We start from the raw sequence: 18551 nt of genomic DNA, 5'->3' as shown, positions 1-18551 counted from the left end.
GCTCATATCCTAGCACACAAGCTCTCAACTAATTTATTCATCTCTTTGAAACTAAAGTATTTCACCTTTGATGATTAGAGCTCCAGAGCAGGTTATAAGCTCCAAAACAAGTCCCATTAACCTCTAAAACCAAATCTAAAACGTAAAGCAAAACCCAAAATTTGACCATTGGTTATCAAGTTGATTGTGAAATACTTCCCTTCTTAATCCTTTGCTTTCCTCTTACAAAACTATATGAAACGTTTTGTTTCCGCTAAGCAGAGATTGTTTTCTAAGCATGCCTTTTTGTAAATTTCAGACTTGAAATTTTGTAAATTCCAGTGACTCCAGTGAGTTTGACAAACAATTGATTTGGCACACAAAGTTTGCAATTTATATTTCTATTTTATATCCACCTGATATATGATCAACTGATTCAAAACAATACCTTCAACTATAGTAGTGTGGTTTGGGATTCAACTTTGCAATGGCTTAAAATATCCCATAAAGGCTGAAATAACTTTGTTTCCCAAATCCACATGTACCGTGAAAGCCAAGCACCCTCCATCCCAGTCATGAAGGTTAGATTGATGTTGATTAACCTAAATATGCTGTCTTCATATTAGAGTCCCCAAATTACACAAAACCAAATGAGCATGGAGTACATAAAAACATTCCACAGCTGCAACACTCTGAAATTCACAGCAAGTCTTGTTTAATAAGCATCATCTCTCAGTGAGCCAAGTTTTGTACATGGAAACTGTGTAAAAGTGTGTTTATTATTCATTTCTTTGCCTGCCTTACCCCTGGGCACATCTGTGATGTCTAAAAGTTACTTACAAACAACATTTCAGCAAATCAAGACATAACACTTGCACATTTCTTTTACTTAGGAAATGAACTGATTTGGAAATATTTACCGAACTGTAGCATGTTGAAAGATTCAGAACTTGCTGGGTACTCTCTTTTTGTGAACTTAACAAGGCATACACACATGCAATAGTGGTCTTGTGCCACTGAAAGACATTTATCAGAACATCTGTCGAGACAGCAATACCTTTCTTTTTTTGTTCCTATCGCAGACCTATGACGTAGGTTGCAGCAGGTCTGCAGAGACAGCCTGGTCTTTCACTGAGGTTAGACACACGTTTGAGGCTCAAACCTGGAAATGGACATCATGTACAACTGGAGTTCATCCTGAGGGTGTGAAGAGCTAAATTAGGAACAGAACCAAGAACTACAACAACCTGCTTTTGTAGATAAAGGGCAGCTTCTCTTTAGTGAGACAAAAACCCAATCATAGCTAATGGCTAAATTCCCCTGTTTGACAACCTGTTTGGGATTTGGACTTGGGAGGGAGTGGGGTTAGACTGGGAAACCTGCAGGCTTGACTCTGTGCTGGCTGGGGGTGCTCCAGCTATCTGGATGAAGCAGTGCGTATGCTGTATCCAGCAGCCAAGCTGTCTGAACACAGCAAAGGTTGAGCCAAACACCTGGCTTCATTTTTTGGTAGCACGGAGAGAGTGCCAGAAGATCAGGCAGCAGCTAATCAACAGCTTATCTGCACAAAAATATAAACAAGATACATGCTGTGAGAGAGATATAAGGATTTAAAGTGAGGGTTTTTTTAGTTGTTTGTTATTTGATTTGTTTGTGATGTGAGCTCCGACTGACCACTTCATGTAGGGCCAGTACAGTACAACTTTAACTCAATCTTCAGCAGATGAATAATGAAATAGCTGGCATGTTTTATTTTAACGAATTCTTGCCTGTAGAGAAACATCTCATCTATGTTCAAGGGGAAAAAAAACTCTAAAAATCATATTTCACCCAAAGAGTACTGCCCTCAAGACATCAAGTGTGTGTGTGTGTGTGTGTGTGTGTGTCTGTGTGTGTGTGTGTGTGGTGTTCCCGGGAGCACTGAAGTATATGTTCCCATATTCTAATCCCCTCATTCTAAATGTTGTCTTTGGGGAAAAAAAATATTTGTCATCTTTGGTCCCACAGCTTAGAAAGGTGTATGCAAATTTTGACATTTTTAATTGTAAAATTGTTTCATCATAACCAGCATTCTGATGGATCTGTAATGAATGGAAGTAAACAAGTTGAGAATTGATTCTGATGCATATTAACAGATATTCTGTTTCATACAGTATTATTTTTGACTCTTTGATTTTCAAGAGGTTTAAAAAAATGCTTAGTTTCAAAGCATGCCCCCCATCTCTCTCTCTGTCTCTCTCTCTCTCTCTTTCTCACACACACAAACACACACACACACACACACACACGTGCACTCACATACACAAAATATGGCATTGATGTCGCATCATCTCACCAAGCTTGTAATACACTGAGTAAAGTACATGCATGTCTACTTCTGCTCATGCAAAATATAGCTGCATCTCCTGGGCCTTTCTAAGACTGTGTTTCACTCATTTTCTGTTCCTTCTTTTAGATCCAAACACCGCTCACAGAAAAATCAATAGAAATTACGTAATATCAAACATACAAGTGCTAGAGAGTAATGATGACTTGTGGGAACAAAGAGAAAACAGACTAACGATGAAGGAACAACAGTGCCATCTAGTGTATTTCAGATCTCAGTTTTCTCAAAGTAGAGGATTGTCAGTTGATAAAGCCATATTTTCAAATTCTGTCCCCAAAACGTGATACAACTGACATAATAATGGCAACAGGTTTGAAACACATTCATGTCTTCTTGTTTCTGTACAGTGTTTGAAGAAAATGCATTTATTGTAAGGAATGTCCAAGTCAGAACATGGACAGAATAATAACATAACCGCTTTCTCTCTTGGATTTATAAACCTTCACAGTTCTTGCATTTCAAGGAAATTTGCATAATGGACTTTGTAGAATGGCTAATGGATAGTGCAGAATTAACTTTGATGGCATTTCTAATCCCTGTTGTATAGAAACTCTTGAATGGACCCACTCTTCATGACTCTCAACTCTACCACGAGAGATATAAAACCAGTTTTATACGGTTTCACGAAATCTCCTGAATAATCATTGTGTTTATTACACAGAAAACTCTTGCAAAAATGGCGTTCATGTATGAATTAATTTTGAAAGTAAAATATTACGAGAATTACATAACGGAGACATACAAACAAAAGTGAGATTGGCTCCATACAGCACCATATATTCTCAACGTTTTGTTCGGAGTTGTCCTAACCGATATGTAACGAGTCCGTGAGAGTACTGTCCATGGTCCTGAAAAGACGCCAGCATAGAACGGGTTTTGTAGGACTTGGAGGCTCCAGCATGTACAAGTCAAGATGATATTCAAAAGTAAATGGTGGTATCCTGAAAATTCGGTGAATAAAGTGATATGTTATATAATCAGTAATGAAATAATGATTTCCTCATGCAATTACAATAAAGCTAAAATCTCAATGGCTAGGTTTTCAGGCACCGATTAAATATTAAAATTAAATCCAGGGCTAAAGCGGATTTTCCAAGCAAAATACCCATTAACAGTGAAATTTAGAACAGTAATCTGTCTCTAAAAAGCCTCCCACAACAATTGTATTCAATACTGACTTTCAAGATCTAGAAGTTTTCAAGTACTGTCTGATTGCTTTCAATTAGGTTAACTGTATCACTTCACTCTGTATCACATTACCGAAAATGGAGTGCTGACGAACAACTGCGACATGAAAAAAGATCAGTCTTTCAAAAGTCCTGATCTATCGGCATCTATGCACCCCAACTTTACATCTAAAGTCCTTGAGGAGCAGGAATAGAGTAATTTTGTTGCAGGTCAAGAATTCGTTAGGCATCAAAAATCAGGCTATTAATTTCTCTTAATATATATCAAGTCAAAGTGGCCTAATTATCATTGAAAATAACCAGTCAGCCATAATTACGACACTGGGTTGCGCCAGGTAATTCCTGTAATTAAATTTTGCTCAATTGTCGACATCTGCTGTCAGCCGACAGCGTGGAGAAATACACTGCACAACCACAAGGTCACGTTCCACACCCTGAATTGGCGACCGTCTAAGAAAACATCCTCCTCTCGATAATACCGACAGAAACTATTTGGATGCATACCAAAGTCATCATGCACAGAGTGCTATTTAAATTTCACCAGTCTTCCACCTGTCTATTTGTTTAATGGCGTCAAAAAAACGTCTTAAATCGTCTTCTTTAGGCTACCACACAAGAGGTATGGCGGCTCACGAAAACGTTGTTTTGAATCCGTAACATATAGACGGATTATTAGTTTTATAATGCATGCTAGATTCATAATTAATCAAAATGTGAGTGCATTATTTCTCTCAACTGTTGATCAACACTACCATTACTATCGTTATTTTTTTCTCTCGACTGTTTAGCGGTTGGAAGCGTGAGGAATATGAGAAGACGAAAAAATCTATCAAATTGTCGTCTAAAAAAATAATATGACAGACCATGAAAAAATGATTTGAGAACATTGATTCTGTGGTTGCCCTTTTAGTCCGGGTCTCTCGATAGTAAAAACGTTTTATTTGAACAATTCTGGATTCTTATCTTTGAGCTCGTCCACACCCCGTCGGTATTATCCATAGGCTACTACCATGTCCCCGCCAGCCTCGGCTGCGACAGCTAGTGAGAGCAGTGCTACTACTGTTTTCGAGGACGAAGCGGACACCCCAAGAGAAGAGGTATTACTGAGCAATCGCAATCTTCTATTATGTTCTGAAGTGTAAAACAGCGTGAAAGGCTGTGTTTGTGATAAGTCTGAATATCTGTCATTCATTTGCAGAGTTGTAAACATGGTAACGTTTTCACGTTTGCTGCATGTGTGCCATCTACTGTCGTGGGAATCATGGCAATTAATTCCCAAATAAAATTACTCTAATCCGCTCAGACAATTAAAAATAAGTTGCAGTCTGGTAAGATTAATACGATGCTTTTTTTTCAACCTTTGTCGAAAAATGCATGGTTACACAGCCCTCAATCAATAGCTCAACTGGTAGAACTGCATTGGACAACAGACGCCTCCCCCACATCCTGAACACTGCATTATGTTGAGCTGAGATCAATTATTTAAGAATGTCCTTGGCACAAGCAGAGTCAAAAGATTACATAACTCAAATATGACCTTTATTAATATCAGCATGCAATCATAATAAAATATTAGTGCATGGCAAATATGTGTTTGAGTTTTCAAACCTACAGCATGTCATAGTCTACAATAGTTTGTGTGCCAAAATATCAAAATGTGTGTTAACTTATTTTATTAAATATTGTTTTCTTTTCCCTCTTCGCCATTTCCCTGATCAATATGCAGCAGAGGCCTCTGAAACAGTCCCTGAGCAAGTCTTTGTGCAGAGAAGTGTTCTGGAAATGCCTGTTGCTCTCCATGCTCATGTATGGTTGTATGGGGACCATGGTTTGGTGTCATGTGACCAAGGTAACCCGGCTAACCTTCAACAGTGCCTTCAAAGGAAAGTCACTAATGTACCACGACAGCCCATGTTCTGATGGTTACATCTACATTCCTTTAGCTTTTCTGGTTATGCTCTATGTGGTCTATCTGGTGGAATGCTGGCACTGTCATGCAAGGAATGAACTTCAGTATAAGGTGGACGTTGAAGGTGTTTATGAACGTGTGCAGAGGATGCAGCAGTCCAAACCCTGTATTTGGTGGAAGGCCATCAGCTACCACTACGTGCGACGGACCCGGCAGGTTACACGCTACCGTAACGGAGACGCCTACACAACCACTCAGGTATACCATGAACGGGTGAACACACATGTTTCTGAAGCCGAATTTGACTATGGCCACTGTGGGGTGAAGGACGTCTCCAAGCAACTAGTTGGCCTTGACAAGTCAGCCATTACCAAACTGAGGTTCACCAAGTGCTTTAGTTTTGCCAATGTGGAGTCAGAGAACTCTTACCTGACACAAAGGGCAAGGTTCTTCACTGACAATGAGGGACTGGATGATTACATGGAGGCCAGGGAGGGGATGCACCTGAAGAATGTGGACTTCAAGGAATACATGATTGCCTTCTCAAACCCTGATCATCACCCATGGTACGTCTCAAATTACATTTTCTGGGCAGCCGCCTTCCTTACGCTGTCCTGGCCTTTGCGGGTTTTGACAGAGTACCGCACAGCGTATGTCCACTACCGTGTTGAGAAGCTTTTTGGGGTTGACTATATCCCAGTCACACCATGCGATGAGCGACCGTACTGCCGACGCATTCCACGGGTGAACACAATTGACAGCACTGAGCTGGAATGGCATATCCGGTCCAACCAGCAGCTGGTGCCCAGCTACTCAGAGGCTGGCCTTATGGACCTTGCGCAGAATTCGGGTGGTTTCAGACAAAACTGTGAGCGCTGTCATCGTGCAATCAGCAGCTCCTCCGTCTTCTCCCGCAGCGCCTTGAGCATCTGCAATGGCAGTAGTCCACGTATCCCGTTCAGCGGCAGTCGCTTCTCTCTAGGCCGCCTTTATGGTTCACGCCGTAGCTGTTTCTGGCAGAGTGGAAGCATCAGCCTGGATGAACCTGAAAGCCCCAATGAAAACACCCGTTGTCTGTCTGGACGAATCACCACAGAAGATGATGACCCCCCACCCTATCAGGATGCCCTCTGTTTCCCTGTGCTCATTGTCCACTGCAGCGAGAGCTGTCCCAACCACCGGTCCTTTCATAGGAATGGCTCTTGTGTTGAGACATCCCTATGATGGGCCTTTGATGATGGACTTCGCAGTTATAAATAACAGCATATATAAATAAGTACGGCTGATGGTCTCATATACACTTAGAGGGTTATCTTGGAAGTATTCTGTCAAATACTCAAATCTTGAATATCTTTTTTTCTGAAAAACACGTCCTGTTGCTCAGGAATCATTATGTCCAATGCGTAATATGTGCAGTTCTGACTCTGTTTTAAAACGGTGCTCTGGTAAATGAAAGACAGACCTTGTACTTGTGCTGAACTGACGATGTCCTCAGTACTGTTTATTATTATAAAAATGAAAATGAACTTAATACTCATATAACATAATCATCACATTCATAGCAATAATCTATCAGAGCATTATTTTCCTCCCATGATAGAAGTAATAATATACTTAATGTACAATCAACAGATTCCTTTAAGATGTTTGAAGATTTTTTTTTTCAACTTAATGGTCACGTGGGCTATGTACATTTAAGCAAAAAAAGAGAGAGAGACAAAAAAACTTGCAGTTTTAGTCAAGGTTGGGTTTGCCTGTGTTCCACTCTATCAATTTATGGATTCATCTCAAATGCAGTTACTTCATTCAAACATACTCCCCTAAATATATTAAAGGATTTGCAATTAATTGATCAAATTTTAGGTAATACACAGAGTGTCACCTGCTCAATTTGAATTCCACCCTCCTGCAGATCTTATGGGAGTGTACTTGTTTTCAACTATTAACCTCAGAGTTAAACTGAATCATTTGTTGCACGTGGGGATGCATTAGTCGTAACATCACCTATGTATAGCAAGAATGTTGATGCAAGCTACTTTTCAAGCAAAAGCAATGTATAATATATTTAATAGGACCAAGTTTTGGTTTATACCCGTGCTAGATCCCAACAGATATGCGAGAGAAATCCGATTGTAAGTGTTGTGTATATTTTCAGTGTAATGTATATTAATGCACTAACGTATACTACTCTGAATATACCGTCTATTATGAGTGTGTATGCTACATTGAGTATCTGAGGCTCTACTGAGGAAACACAGTTATACATTTCAGGCTATGCAACACTTAACCTCTGACATAAAATTCAACTGTATATACATTTTAAAAAGGAAATTCTGACTGTTGTACCTTTTTAAATTGCTTGTATGGTTGTAACTTTTGTAGAAGTTGTTCAACGTGGGAATGTTTCATTTTGTGAGGACTGGTGTTATGACACGGATTTGAGTGTAACCCTGTGGATGGTTCACTGCGCAAAGGCAAGGCTTTCATGCAGCTATGACATATGGACTTAAAATAATGCCAAGATGTACAAAAGCACAAATGTAATCATGTAGTTGTCACAGTAGAAGTACAAGGTGTGCACTCACTTCTTGCTGTGGGACAAAGCATTCCCATGGGAATGGCAACAGTCAAGCATGGAATCACCTAACTCTACTGGTTGTACATCAAAAGGTCACCAATAAGGAGGCCACAAGTATGCCACCTTTGGAAAGCAATAGCTGCTCTGGTGCAGTGGTGCTTTTATCACTGTAATTTGGAAGCTCTTTAAGAGGTCTAAGTTCTTGTTGCATTTGCAAGTGTTCCAAAGACATGTTCAACAACGTGTATTGTATTGATGTATTATAATCATTGCAGATACAAATATCAATAAGATGAAATACTACTTTTCTACTGCCTAGGTATATCACAAGTTTACTGATTTGTCTGCAAAAAACAAAACCATTTTCACCGTCACAATGTTGCCTTTATGTAGCACAAATGCATTAAAACATTGTTACAGCTAAGTCTGAATCAAACATAATAATTTACTAAATAAAATATTTGTGCAACCACATAAAACAGGGATGTGTGTTTTTCAGCAACATTGGAGAGTAAGCTGAAATAACTTAAAATCATATAGTCAAATGATGACTTGAAATAGTGAACAACTTCAAATCCCCAGTCTGTATCAGAAGAAGAAGTACATTATTGATCACACACACACACTAGGAGCTAGGAGCAGTGGGCATCCACAGTGCTGAGGCAGGGGACCAACTCCAGTTCTTTTTGCAAGTGCCATAGTCAAGGGCACTGACAGGATTATTAACCCTAACGTGGTGGGAGGAAACCGGAGCACCCAGCAGAAACGCGGGGAGAACAAGCAAACTCCACAAAGAAATGACTTGGGACACCCGAGATTCAAACCCAGAACCTTCTTACTGTGAGGCAACAGGGCTAACCGCTGAGGCAACATGCTGCCCCTCAATGGATCAGTTTGGTTCGGACTTTGAAGTGTTCTCAAGATGCAGCCACATCAACACAGCAAACTTTTTTTTGTTGAGACAAATTAATTAGAACATGTTTATGTTTTAATAGCTTTATTAACTTTCCTTCTAATTCTGTTATTTGCAAAGACTCATTTAAGTGGCCTGATAATGAAGGAAGTACATCAGTTCACTTTAACAAACACATCACTATAATCATTATAAACTTTGTGTACATCCTTGTCATTTCAATGCTGTCTTGTTCCGATGCAAGATTTTCCATTCTTTCTGGGTCAAGCTATGAATAATTCAGAGTTAAAACAGACTACCTTCAGACATCAACATTTTAATGGCCCATAGTTAATGGCTAGTGCATAACCACACTACATGTGTTTTTTAAGAGCATCATAGGATTGTTGTTACATTTCACAATGCAGTTTATGCAAATAGGTCTGTTTGCCTTCTTTCTTCTCTCTTGTCTTCTTGTCTCTTCTCACATGTATGTGTTTTTGCATAAAAATGCAGAAAACCTTCAACCACACCGGACACAGTGTGGCAATGACAAGTATATTGTATGTAATACAGTGACAAATTCTGTGACTATATGTTACAAGTAAAAATATGAGGCAGTGTCAGTACTGCAACTGACGCAACATTTCGTTTTTTCTGTTCTAGTCTCTCTAATGCAATTGCTAAAAGGATCTTTTTTTGGAGTGTCGATGGTATCATATGGCAAAACAGATCATTCTTACCTTTAGCTCCTAATGTAAGAAGAAGTCAGGGGTGCAAAATCACCCAAAGTGGTTTAGATTACAGTTAGTCATTGTTAAAATGTGATCAATAATTAGCAGTAAAAGCCCAATCTCCAGACTATCCTTATTAGTTAAATGTTGTTCTGCTTTGTCAGTACAAGTGTTACCTAAAGTCACTTCACTGGAGGTGCTTTTTTCATTTGTGTAGTCCAGTCAGACTCTTCATCAAGGGTACATGGTGAGACACATCCACTGAATTAGACAGGAATAACTTATTCAGATGGCAACCGATACAGGCATTCTTACAGGGTTAAAAGAAGACAGATGTGGAAACATTTATGGGAGAGAAAATGTTATATTTTCATGAATCAAGTAGCCTACTGTTACAATTAAGTAACACATCATATATCTCATATGTGCCATATATTTCATATGTGAGGTACTGAGGAATATATGATTACACATCCCAATATCCTATCAAGAATGTGTTAAATCTGCAGACCTTCACCTAAAACTTAGCATAGATGCATTTTAACACAGTTTTCCAGATTTTCTTTCAAAGGTACAAACATTCATTTGTCTTCTTTTTTTAGGCTTCATTCTGTAGCTAAATCTCTGATGTATTTGCTCAGTATAAAAATAAATAAATAAATTTAAAAAATAAGAAATCAGAATATTTCTGTGGAAAATAAAGTGAAATTCAACCTTAGGGGCCAGTAAACTTTATGAATTGTTATAGACTCTACAACGGTAAATTACAAGCACTCACACCACATGCATATCTCGGAGGACGGTTCTGAAAATAAAGATTGCACACATTGCAAAATGTAGAGGGACCAAGACAAATTCAAAGCAGAAAAAATACCCTCAGCAATCATTGTGAGATATTATTGTAGAACTATTTATTTTTTGGCAGAGGAAAAAGCTGTCCACACCAAGATTCAAATTTTTTGTACCGTTTTCTTTGAGACATTCCATCTGCTTAAGCTCTTCAAAGAACTGTAAATGTAACATACACTTACATACTGTGCATAATCCCCCCCCTCCCCCTTTTGCTTAAATGGCAGCACTAAACATGGAAGTGGGGGAAAAGGTGTCTCCCAGTTGGACACAATTTTCTGTGAATTTGGGACTTATTGGCCACATGCTCCAAGCACACGAGGAGACATATGAAGCTCTCCGGTGAGATTTCATCAATATAGCTACCATAACACAAAGCCATATGCTTTACCAAGCTGTCACGCAAAGCAAACACTGAGACAGGTGTCAGTAACAACATTAGAGTATTCATTATTTAAAAAAAAAATCCAGATTCTTCATTCAACATTTATTGAAAAAGTAGAGTGGATTTAGGATAAGAATTTCAGTAATCATTAGTCATATCTGGAGTACAATAAAGATCTTGTGCTCAACAAATTTTGATTCATATTTTGATTCATGATTTTGATTTATGATTTTCTATGCTTGGTAATGAGGTTTTGATCAAATTATGTTGTTGTTGTTTTGTCCATGCTTAAAAAATGGTCAAATCTGGACATCTCTTGGAGAGATGGGCAGTGGGGATCCCTTTGGCATTTAGAGCGATGGTCCTATCCCATCATAAACATAAACATAACCTAAAACATAAAAAAAATATATATATATATATATTTGGTATTCATATTTTGGTATTCTATTTATGATCCTGTGCTGTACATTATATCGCTTAGTACAAAACTCAGATAGTAGGTCAAATCACTATCCTGATATTCTACAATTAAAAAAGCTACAAATTCATTACTTTAGTATGCATTACCAGTTAAAAAATGGAACTGATGGTGATTTGTTTGGGGCTACTGTGTACCTGTGTAGATGCTGTTGTACTTTAATACATAATGTCCAGAAGGTGGTAGTATGTGCACAGTCTTCCCAAACACCAGCTGCAATGATGATTCCCAGTGCTACTTCTAACCCACAGTGTAGCACATTTTAGGCCTCTAAATGCTCAACCAATCAGCTTAATGTCAAGCTCCTGATGAGCTGAAACTGATATGTTAGAACAGGGAGAGAGGCATCTAAAATACAGAGAGCTGTGCACTTCTTGGAGTCAGACTGGGAAACACTGAGATACATATTATTAAAACGAGATGCACCTCAACCCTAGAAAACTGGTGCTGGTGTTGGCAACCTTTGACCTTAAATCAGACTTAAAACTTTAGTGGAAGACTGATATCAGACTTTGCCTTATTCTTCCATGTATAAAATTGCTCTGGTGAAATGAGGCCCGGTGTTTTGCCTGAAACTTTCATCAGGAGCAAACAAGAGTAATCAGTATCAAACTGCTTAATAATTTGTAAGGAGTATGTCAATGAAGTGTTATCAGAAACACAACTTCAATACACTTGCAACAACTTCAATACACTTGAAGTACACGTGCACAATTTGCAATGGGCACATGTACTTTAGTATGCTAAAAACTGAACGCGTAAGGCCTACTATTGTACTACGGTTTTGTCAAATATAACCCCTCCCCTAAGTTTACATTTACATTCAGTCATTTTTCGGATGCTTATGTCCTAAGCAACTTACCAAAGAGCACAGCAAATAGTCTCAAACCAACATGTCTCAGTATGCAAAAGCCAGTGCAAGAACCACTCCGAGAACCATGCACGGACTAGTTGCATTATTGGGTCCAATTTTTTTTCATACAAACAATTATATATGTTTCACGTAAAAAAATACTGACAAGTAAACTGAAGTTGATGGTTAAGAGGTCAGAGATTAGTTTTGAAAGATAGTTTTAAGGGTTTTTTTTAATGGGCTCAGTGTGTCTGAGCAATCAAGACATTCTTTTTTCCTCAATAAAGATATTTATTTTGTCTTTCCTCAGTGTGACTATGTCTGCAAAGAACAACAAAAGTCATCTCCTCAATTTGTCTCTACTTCCACTTTAAAAAGAAATATGACAGTACTTCCCACACATTGCTAGGCTCCGTATGTTTTCTGTTAGTATATTATTTCCCCTTTACCCTCTAAGAAGAGTAAAAATGTGTATTTTCCTCTGAAATTGTGCTTACATTATGTTTGCCAATGTAAGCAGAAGAATGGTGAGGAACATTAATTCATCACTCCACCAGATGGTGGTGTAAGCACACATTTCCCAAAACCCAATTCTTCACACAAACATGAAAATAACAAAAGGAGGTCAAATCCAGAGGATTTTCAATTATTACCATGTCTGTTGAGTCACAAGCAGCTTTCATTATTATATAATGTTTAAATTCAATCATATTTTAGAAAGTTAAAGTTACTGATCTGTCGTGAGGCGTGTTCCAAAAAGTGACAAACATAATGCATTATTGAAATTACTTAACTCAGTTGGGGGTACTCTGATTTAATTGTGCTTTATTTATTGTAGTTTATATAGGTCTGTGTCCTCATACAATGCACAGACAACATCTCCATGTCTGATCTACAAATGCCATAAGCACTATTGATAAGTTCTGACTCTGACAAATGATTGAAAGGACAGGTTCACAGACACAGAATCTGACACCTGTGTGTTTAGCGTGTGTCACTTTTATCTGTCTCTGATGTCTGCTGCCCCTCTGCCTCGAATTCACTGCCAGTATTGTTTATTAATTAACTACCTTGTTGCACGTTTGATTTCTTGATTTGTGGATATCTGAGGCAGAATTCAATAATAGTGATACCATATTAGAGGATAATGTTTCAAATTAGGTCTGAGCCTTTGTAGCATCTTTGCACTGAGGCAATGGTTTAAAGTCTCACTTAATATAATATGGTCATGTGAACATGGTGTATCGAGATTGATTACATTCGATTATTTTTTATCAGCTAATGTTTGTTGTACATAACTGCAAAATCAGTACATTACAAAATACAGGAAAAAAGGAGAACCAAACGAAAGAACTTGAAGAGCAATTATCTAAATTATTATCTAATTAAAATGTTTTGAAATGTTCTGTTGCATACAAGTTTAACTATTTAAATGCTGCCCAGACCTCCTGGTCTTGAACAACTGCACAACTACAATCCTTTCTGAGTCACTTGCTACACCCTCTTGGCTGACTGCATGGCCCAGGTGTCACTTGACATTGAAACAACTCAGTACTTTCAGTTCATGACTCTAAAGCAGTGGTGCTCAATCCTGCTCCTGGGGGACCCCTGCTCTGCATATCTTCCATCTTATCCATGCTCCAAACACACCTGATTAGTGTGATTAACATGCTCTTGATTAAATCAGGTGTGCTCAGCCAATCAAAAGTGCCACTGATGAGTTCAGTCAAGTAAGTAGACTAGGGAAAGATGGAAAACATGCAGAGCAGGGGTCCCTCAGGAGCAGGATTGAGAACCACTACTAAAGGCACTGAAAGATGTACTCTGGATCTAAGAGTTAGCTCTGGAGCTCAGGAAAAAAAATAAAACAAACAACCCCAACAGACCTGCATGATCCACTGATAGGTGGTAGGGGTGGTGCAGAGCACAAAGGGCATCTGTACAAATGTATACGGATGGTAGAAGCCTAGGAGTGTGTTGAAAGCTTCCTTCTCTCATTCATGGGCATCAGCTTCAACCTACAAGTTAGCACTTGTAAAGTCTAACGTAGAGCACCAGAATGACAATCCTAGACTGGTGACAGCCTCTTTAAATATAATGTTTTTTCTTTGACAATCGACACAGAACTGCTGTGGCATATCTGTCTTCTTTACTTACATAACAGAGACTGCACAATGTATGGTGAATTGGTAAATTTAAGCATTTACAGAATATAACTTCCCCCAACAACATCTTACTTTGCAATCTTGGTAAACAATTTTAATCTACTTTCTTCCAAAAGACAATCAGAGGCAATGGGGAAAACACATGTGATTGCAATTCCCAGTTTAATTAGTTTCCTATGCAGAAATCATTCTTTCGTGGCCTGATCACATATTTCAAGTTTCGCTATTCATTTGAATTGCTATTTGTCCCCTATGGAAACATTTGAACTCCTGAAATCATTTTTCAGGTGTGTTTGTAATAATAATAACTAAATCAAATTGCCTCATGCAAACTAGTTTTACCCCAAACAGCAATAAAATCTACTATTTCACTAAATAAATCAGTTCTGATCAACCATAGTACTGACAGGCATAGACAGATTTTCCAGTTGTGCAGTCACTCTCTTTCCCCACACAGTTCTTGTCTAGCGAGTTATTTTCTTCAAGATATTACAGTAGAAGTTCATAGCATAGTCGTTATCCATGTCAGCCAGAGCTCACTGGGCTGTGTGAATTATTCAGGGTCCTGCCTGCCCCTCTCCGCTCCAAAGGAGGGGGGTGCCTGACCTCCGCAATGCTTTCACTCCAGTGGAAAGGTTAAGAGAACCAGTGGTCATTACATGTCTGCATGATTGTATTCTTCAAACCTTTCTGTGGCGATTAAAATACCAGTGATTTAAAATACATTAGCACTTAAACAGCCCAATTCATAGGCAATGCAGAGCAAAATGGGTCAGTGAGTAGGTCACATTTCATCTGTTATGTGCCACTGAATGGTAAGTAGACTCTCATCACTTGAAAAAATGGATACCCATGCCTGTTCCTTAGTGAGGTACCCTTCAACAGTAAATTTAATTAAGATCTGATTAAATATTGTAAAGGAGGCTATAATCTTGTATTTTACTTTAGCACATTAATTAATGAGGGTAAATAAGAAAAATAGCAACCGGAAGAGAAAAACAACAACAACAGAGACAAGGTTTCTCCAGCTATAGAGAAAAAAAGCATGCACTGAATAAGTGAGTCAAGGTTGTGAAATGGAAGGCAATGCAAGGCTTTCATCAGAAATCAGCTGCTCACTTTCTAACAGCAAAGCAATATTAATCTCAGCAGAGGCTAGATCACTTTTGGTATACAGCATTTTTTTCATAAACATGCTGAGAGAAATGTGATTCATTTTTTTTACAAGATGGAAGTCGTGAACTGTGACAGGCAATAAATAAATAAATGGATAAATAATTTTGCAGCTACATAAGATGTCCATCCACAATTTCAGTTGCCCCTGTTAAGAAGGTAAACTATTGAAGGAAATGGTGAGTTTTAACACAGTAGGATAAAAAACGCTCAGTTAAACTTTGACCTACTGACTTTCTGTGTTTTAACTGAAGCACAGCACTCTCATTATCACCACTGCATGAACCCCAGGTAAACAGTCAGTACCAGGAAAGATTTATTTGGCCTAGAATATACAATGGGCTTTTTTCAGTTGGATGTGTCTAGCTTTTGATTCCTCGTGATTTTTTTTTCTTTTACTCTTATTCTCTTGAGTGAAATACAATGCATTTTAATGTTAGAATCAGTGATGTACAGCTCTTTTCTAGCTCCACCTCCTGTGATGAAAAATGCTGGACATGGACCAAATACATAAACATTATGAAAATACTCTCTATGATAAATTTGTTAAGAGGGCTTAATTCTATCACAAACGTTACATCTTTTCCACGTAAATGCCATTTTGCTTCAATCTTACTTTCCAAGTGCACTGAAGATAATTCTTAAAATTTGCAGAGTATAAAAAACATTTTTAAAAATGTAATCATTTGAAGGGAATGCCTCTAAGTTTCACAAATGAAAAATATAAATAGAAAAAAAGTGAGTATCTGCAAAGTTTGTTATCAATGGATTATGTACAGTCAATTACTTTCAACAACTCAAAATTGAATGGTTTAATCACATCACTTTTAAAACTATCCAGATTAATGTTTTTCTATCAAAGTCAGTTATTAAATAAAAATGTCTCTAAACCTATCAAATAATCTTTATGATAAAGGATGCTGGAAGGCATCCTCTCACTTGACAGAAAGCTCTAATTTTCTGCATCTATTACTAATGTAAATTGTCCGATGCAGTGAAGCAAGAGGATGTTCAAATGTCTCAAACAAAAGGCCAAGCCTGCTTAGCGTGCCATGAGCAGAGTTGATATCAATGGTTTTATTACCATATAAATGAGATAAGGTGTACAGTAATTGCCAAAGGAAATGAAAGGCAAATGGATAATTCTGCCCTTCAGAATTGGATCGCTGGATTGCCTGGTCTTTGCTTATGTGCTTTGTACCATTGATGGTTTCAGTGAATTATCAGGATATGAGATCAAGCTTTTTAAAAACATTTTAGGAGCACAGGTTTTGACTAATAGATGTCAGTGACATTTCTGAGCCAAAGGACAATATTTTAAAGGCCTCAGGGAACAATCAGTAAACTTAATTTATTTATTTTTTTTTGGATGCATACCATGTCTCTCAAGGTGGCCTTGTTGCTTTCACATAATATAGCTTAAATACATAATCTTGCACTTCCAGCATTCACTCACCTAGTTCATCATGCTGATAACTCTTTAAGCCTTGATATCTACACAAATGTGTTCATGCCTGGCCATGTTAAAGGGAATGTAGCAAACATCATCCATATTTTCTGTACCCTGTATACCTCTGCTTGAATGTTTTCCTTTGTGCATATCCATGCCACATTGGGGCTGTGATTTAAAAATTTTGTGGATTTTGACTTTCTTTGAAGGGAGCTCACACCACATTTGGAGTAATGCCTGTCCAATACATAGGATCAGAAAACAATGTGGTCGTAAAAAACGCATATTTTTGAGAGTAAATAATGGTATAGTGGCCGCTTCACATCAGTGTAAGGCATTATGACAGAGCAGTCCAGAGGCTTTACTCTGAGGTTCATCGGGGCCTTACATCATATAGCGGTAACAATATGGTGCAGCTGGCTTTTTCTTGGTTAGACTTTAAAATAATCAACATGGTTATGCATTTGTGCATCATCTGTACAAATAACCTATGAGTGAGAATGCAATGTAGCATAATTGTTGATTGTGGAAAGGTATACAAGCCATGACAACATGTAGCATATCAACTAAATATTTATTTACAGTATTTCAAAGTCCAATAGTGAACTGACGTATCTAGGATATTTATTATTAATTTATAAAATCCTTACATTAAAAAAATATGTCAGCAGGGATTTAGTGACGTGTAAATAACAGCTATCTTTTGCAGTTTTTGGCTGTTTTCAAAAATTCCAGTGGTGGCAGAGGTAATGGTGAGACACAAGGAGTTTAATCTCTGTTTAGTGTTAAAGTTCACGATATCCCAGGTGTTTTGAGAAGGTTTAGTTCACTGACAGATGTTAAAGCAGAGATATTTTTTGATTCAAAAGCTAAACTATGCCCTTCTGAATTTAGATGTACACCACATGAATTTAGACAAAGTAACAGGAGATTTTAATCATTTGAGAACAAAGGGTATCATTCAGTTTGTCCTGTTTTCACGCAAGGCAGCCCTCACTCTGCCTGTAGTTACGGCAGATAGCTCTTTCCATATTAGTGTAAACCATAAACTGACAGTGAGCCCAGGAAACAAAGAAATGGGCTGATGATCTGTATGCCAAGGCCAGGTTTTTTTTTTTTTTTTGTTTTGTTTTTGCTTTTTTCCCAGAAATGGTGTGTTTGATGTATGCCTTGAACTTTGAAAGTACGAAGAAGTGATTGAGCAGCCTGAACCAGTGTCCTTCAAAGTCAGACTGAATGACGGCCATGCAATTTGGAGGCACCAACGTCATTTGAGAGCTATCTGCTACAGAAGGTGGTGGTGGTTTTGAGATCACTACCACCAGAGCACATTAGGCCATGACGGGAACAACAATACCCTCAATCACACAACTGTACAGCAAGCAGTAAGACACTGATCTCCAGGTGCAGGAGTCAGCAAACCTGGAACACCACAAAACATCTGACTAGGAGCCTCATGTACTTTGTCATAACAATTTAAAAGTACAAAAAGATAAATAACAACACATTTCACTGTAGTAACAGATTTTT

General features: G+C 38.1%; 1 protein-coding gene across 1 annotated transcript; it reads left to right on the top strand.

Annotated features, from left to right (window-relative positions):
• Window positions 1-4562: 4562 nt before the first annotated feature.
• Window positions 4563-6685, top strand: tmem151bb (transmembrane protein 151Bb). Its single transcript, XM_030787472.1, has 2 exons — window positions 4563-4649; window positions 5279-6685. The coding sequence occupies exons 1-2, from the start codon at window positions 4563-4565 to the stop codon at window positions 6683-6685; spliced, it is 1494 nt and encodes a 497-aa protein (XP_030643332.1).
• Window positions 6686-18551: the final 11866 nt, after the last annotated feature.

This window comes from Chanos chanos, chromosome 1 (genome assembly GCF_902362185.1).
Source record: "Chanos chanos chromosome 1, fChaCha1.1, whole genome shotgun sequence".
Taxonomy (NCBI): Eukaryota; Metazoa; Chordata; class Actinopteri; order Gonorynchiformes; family Chanidae; genus Chanos; species Chanos chanos.
Note: the sequence above shows the minus strand (reverse complement) of the source record. Positions and strands in the feature narration are given on the sequence as shown.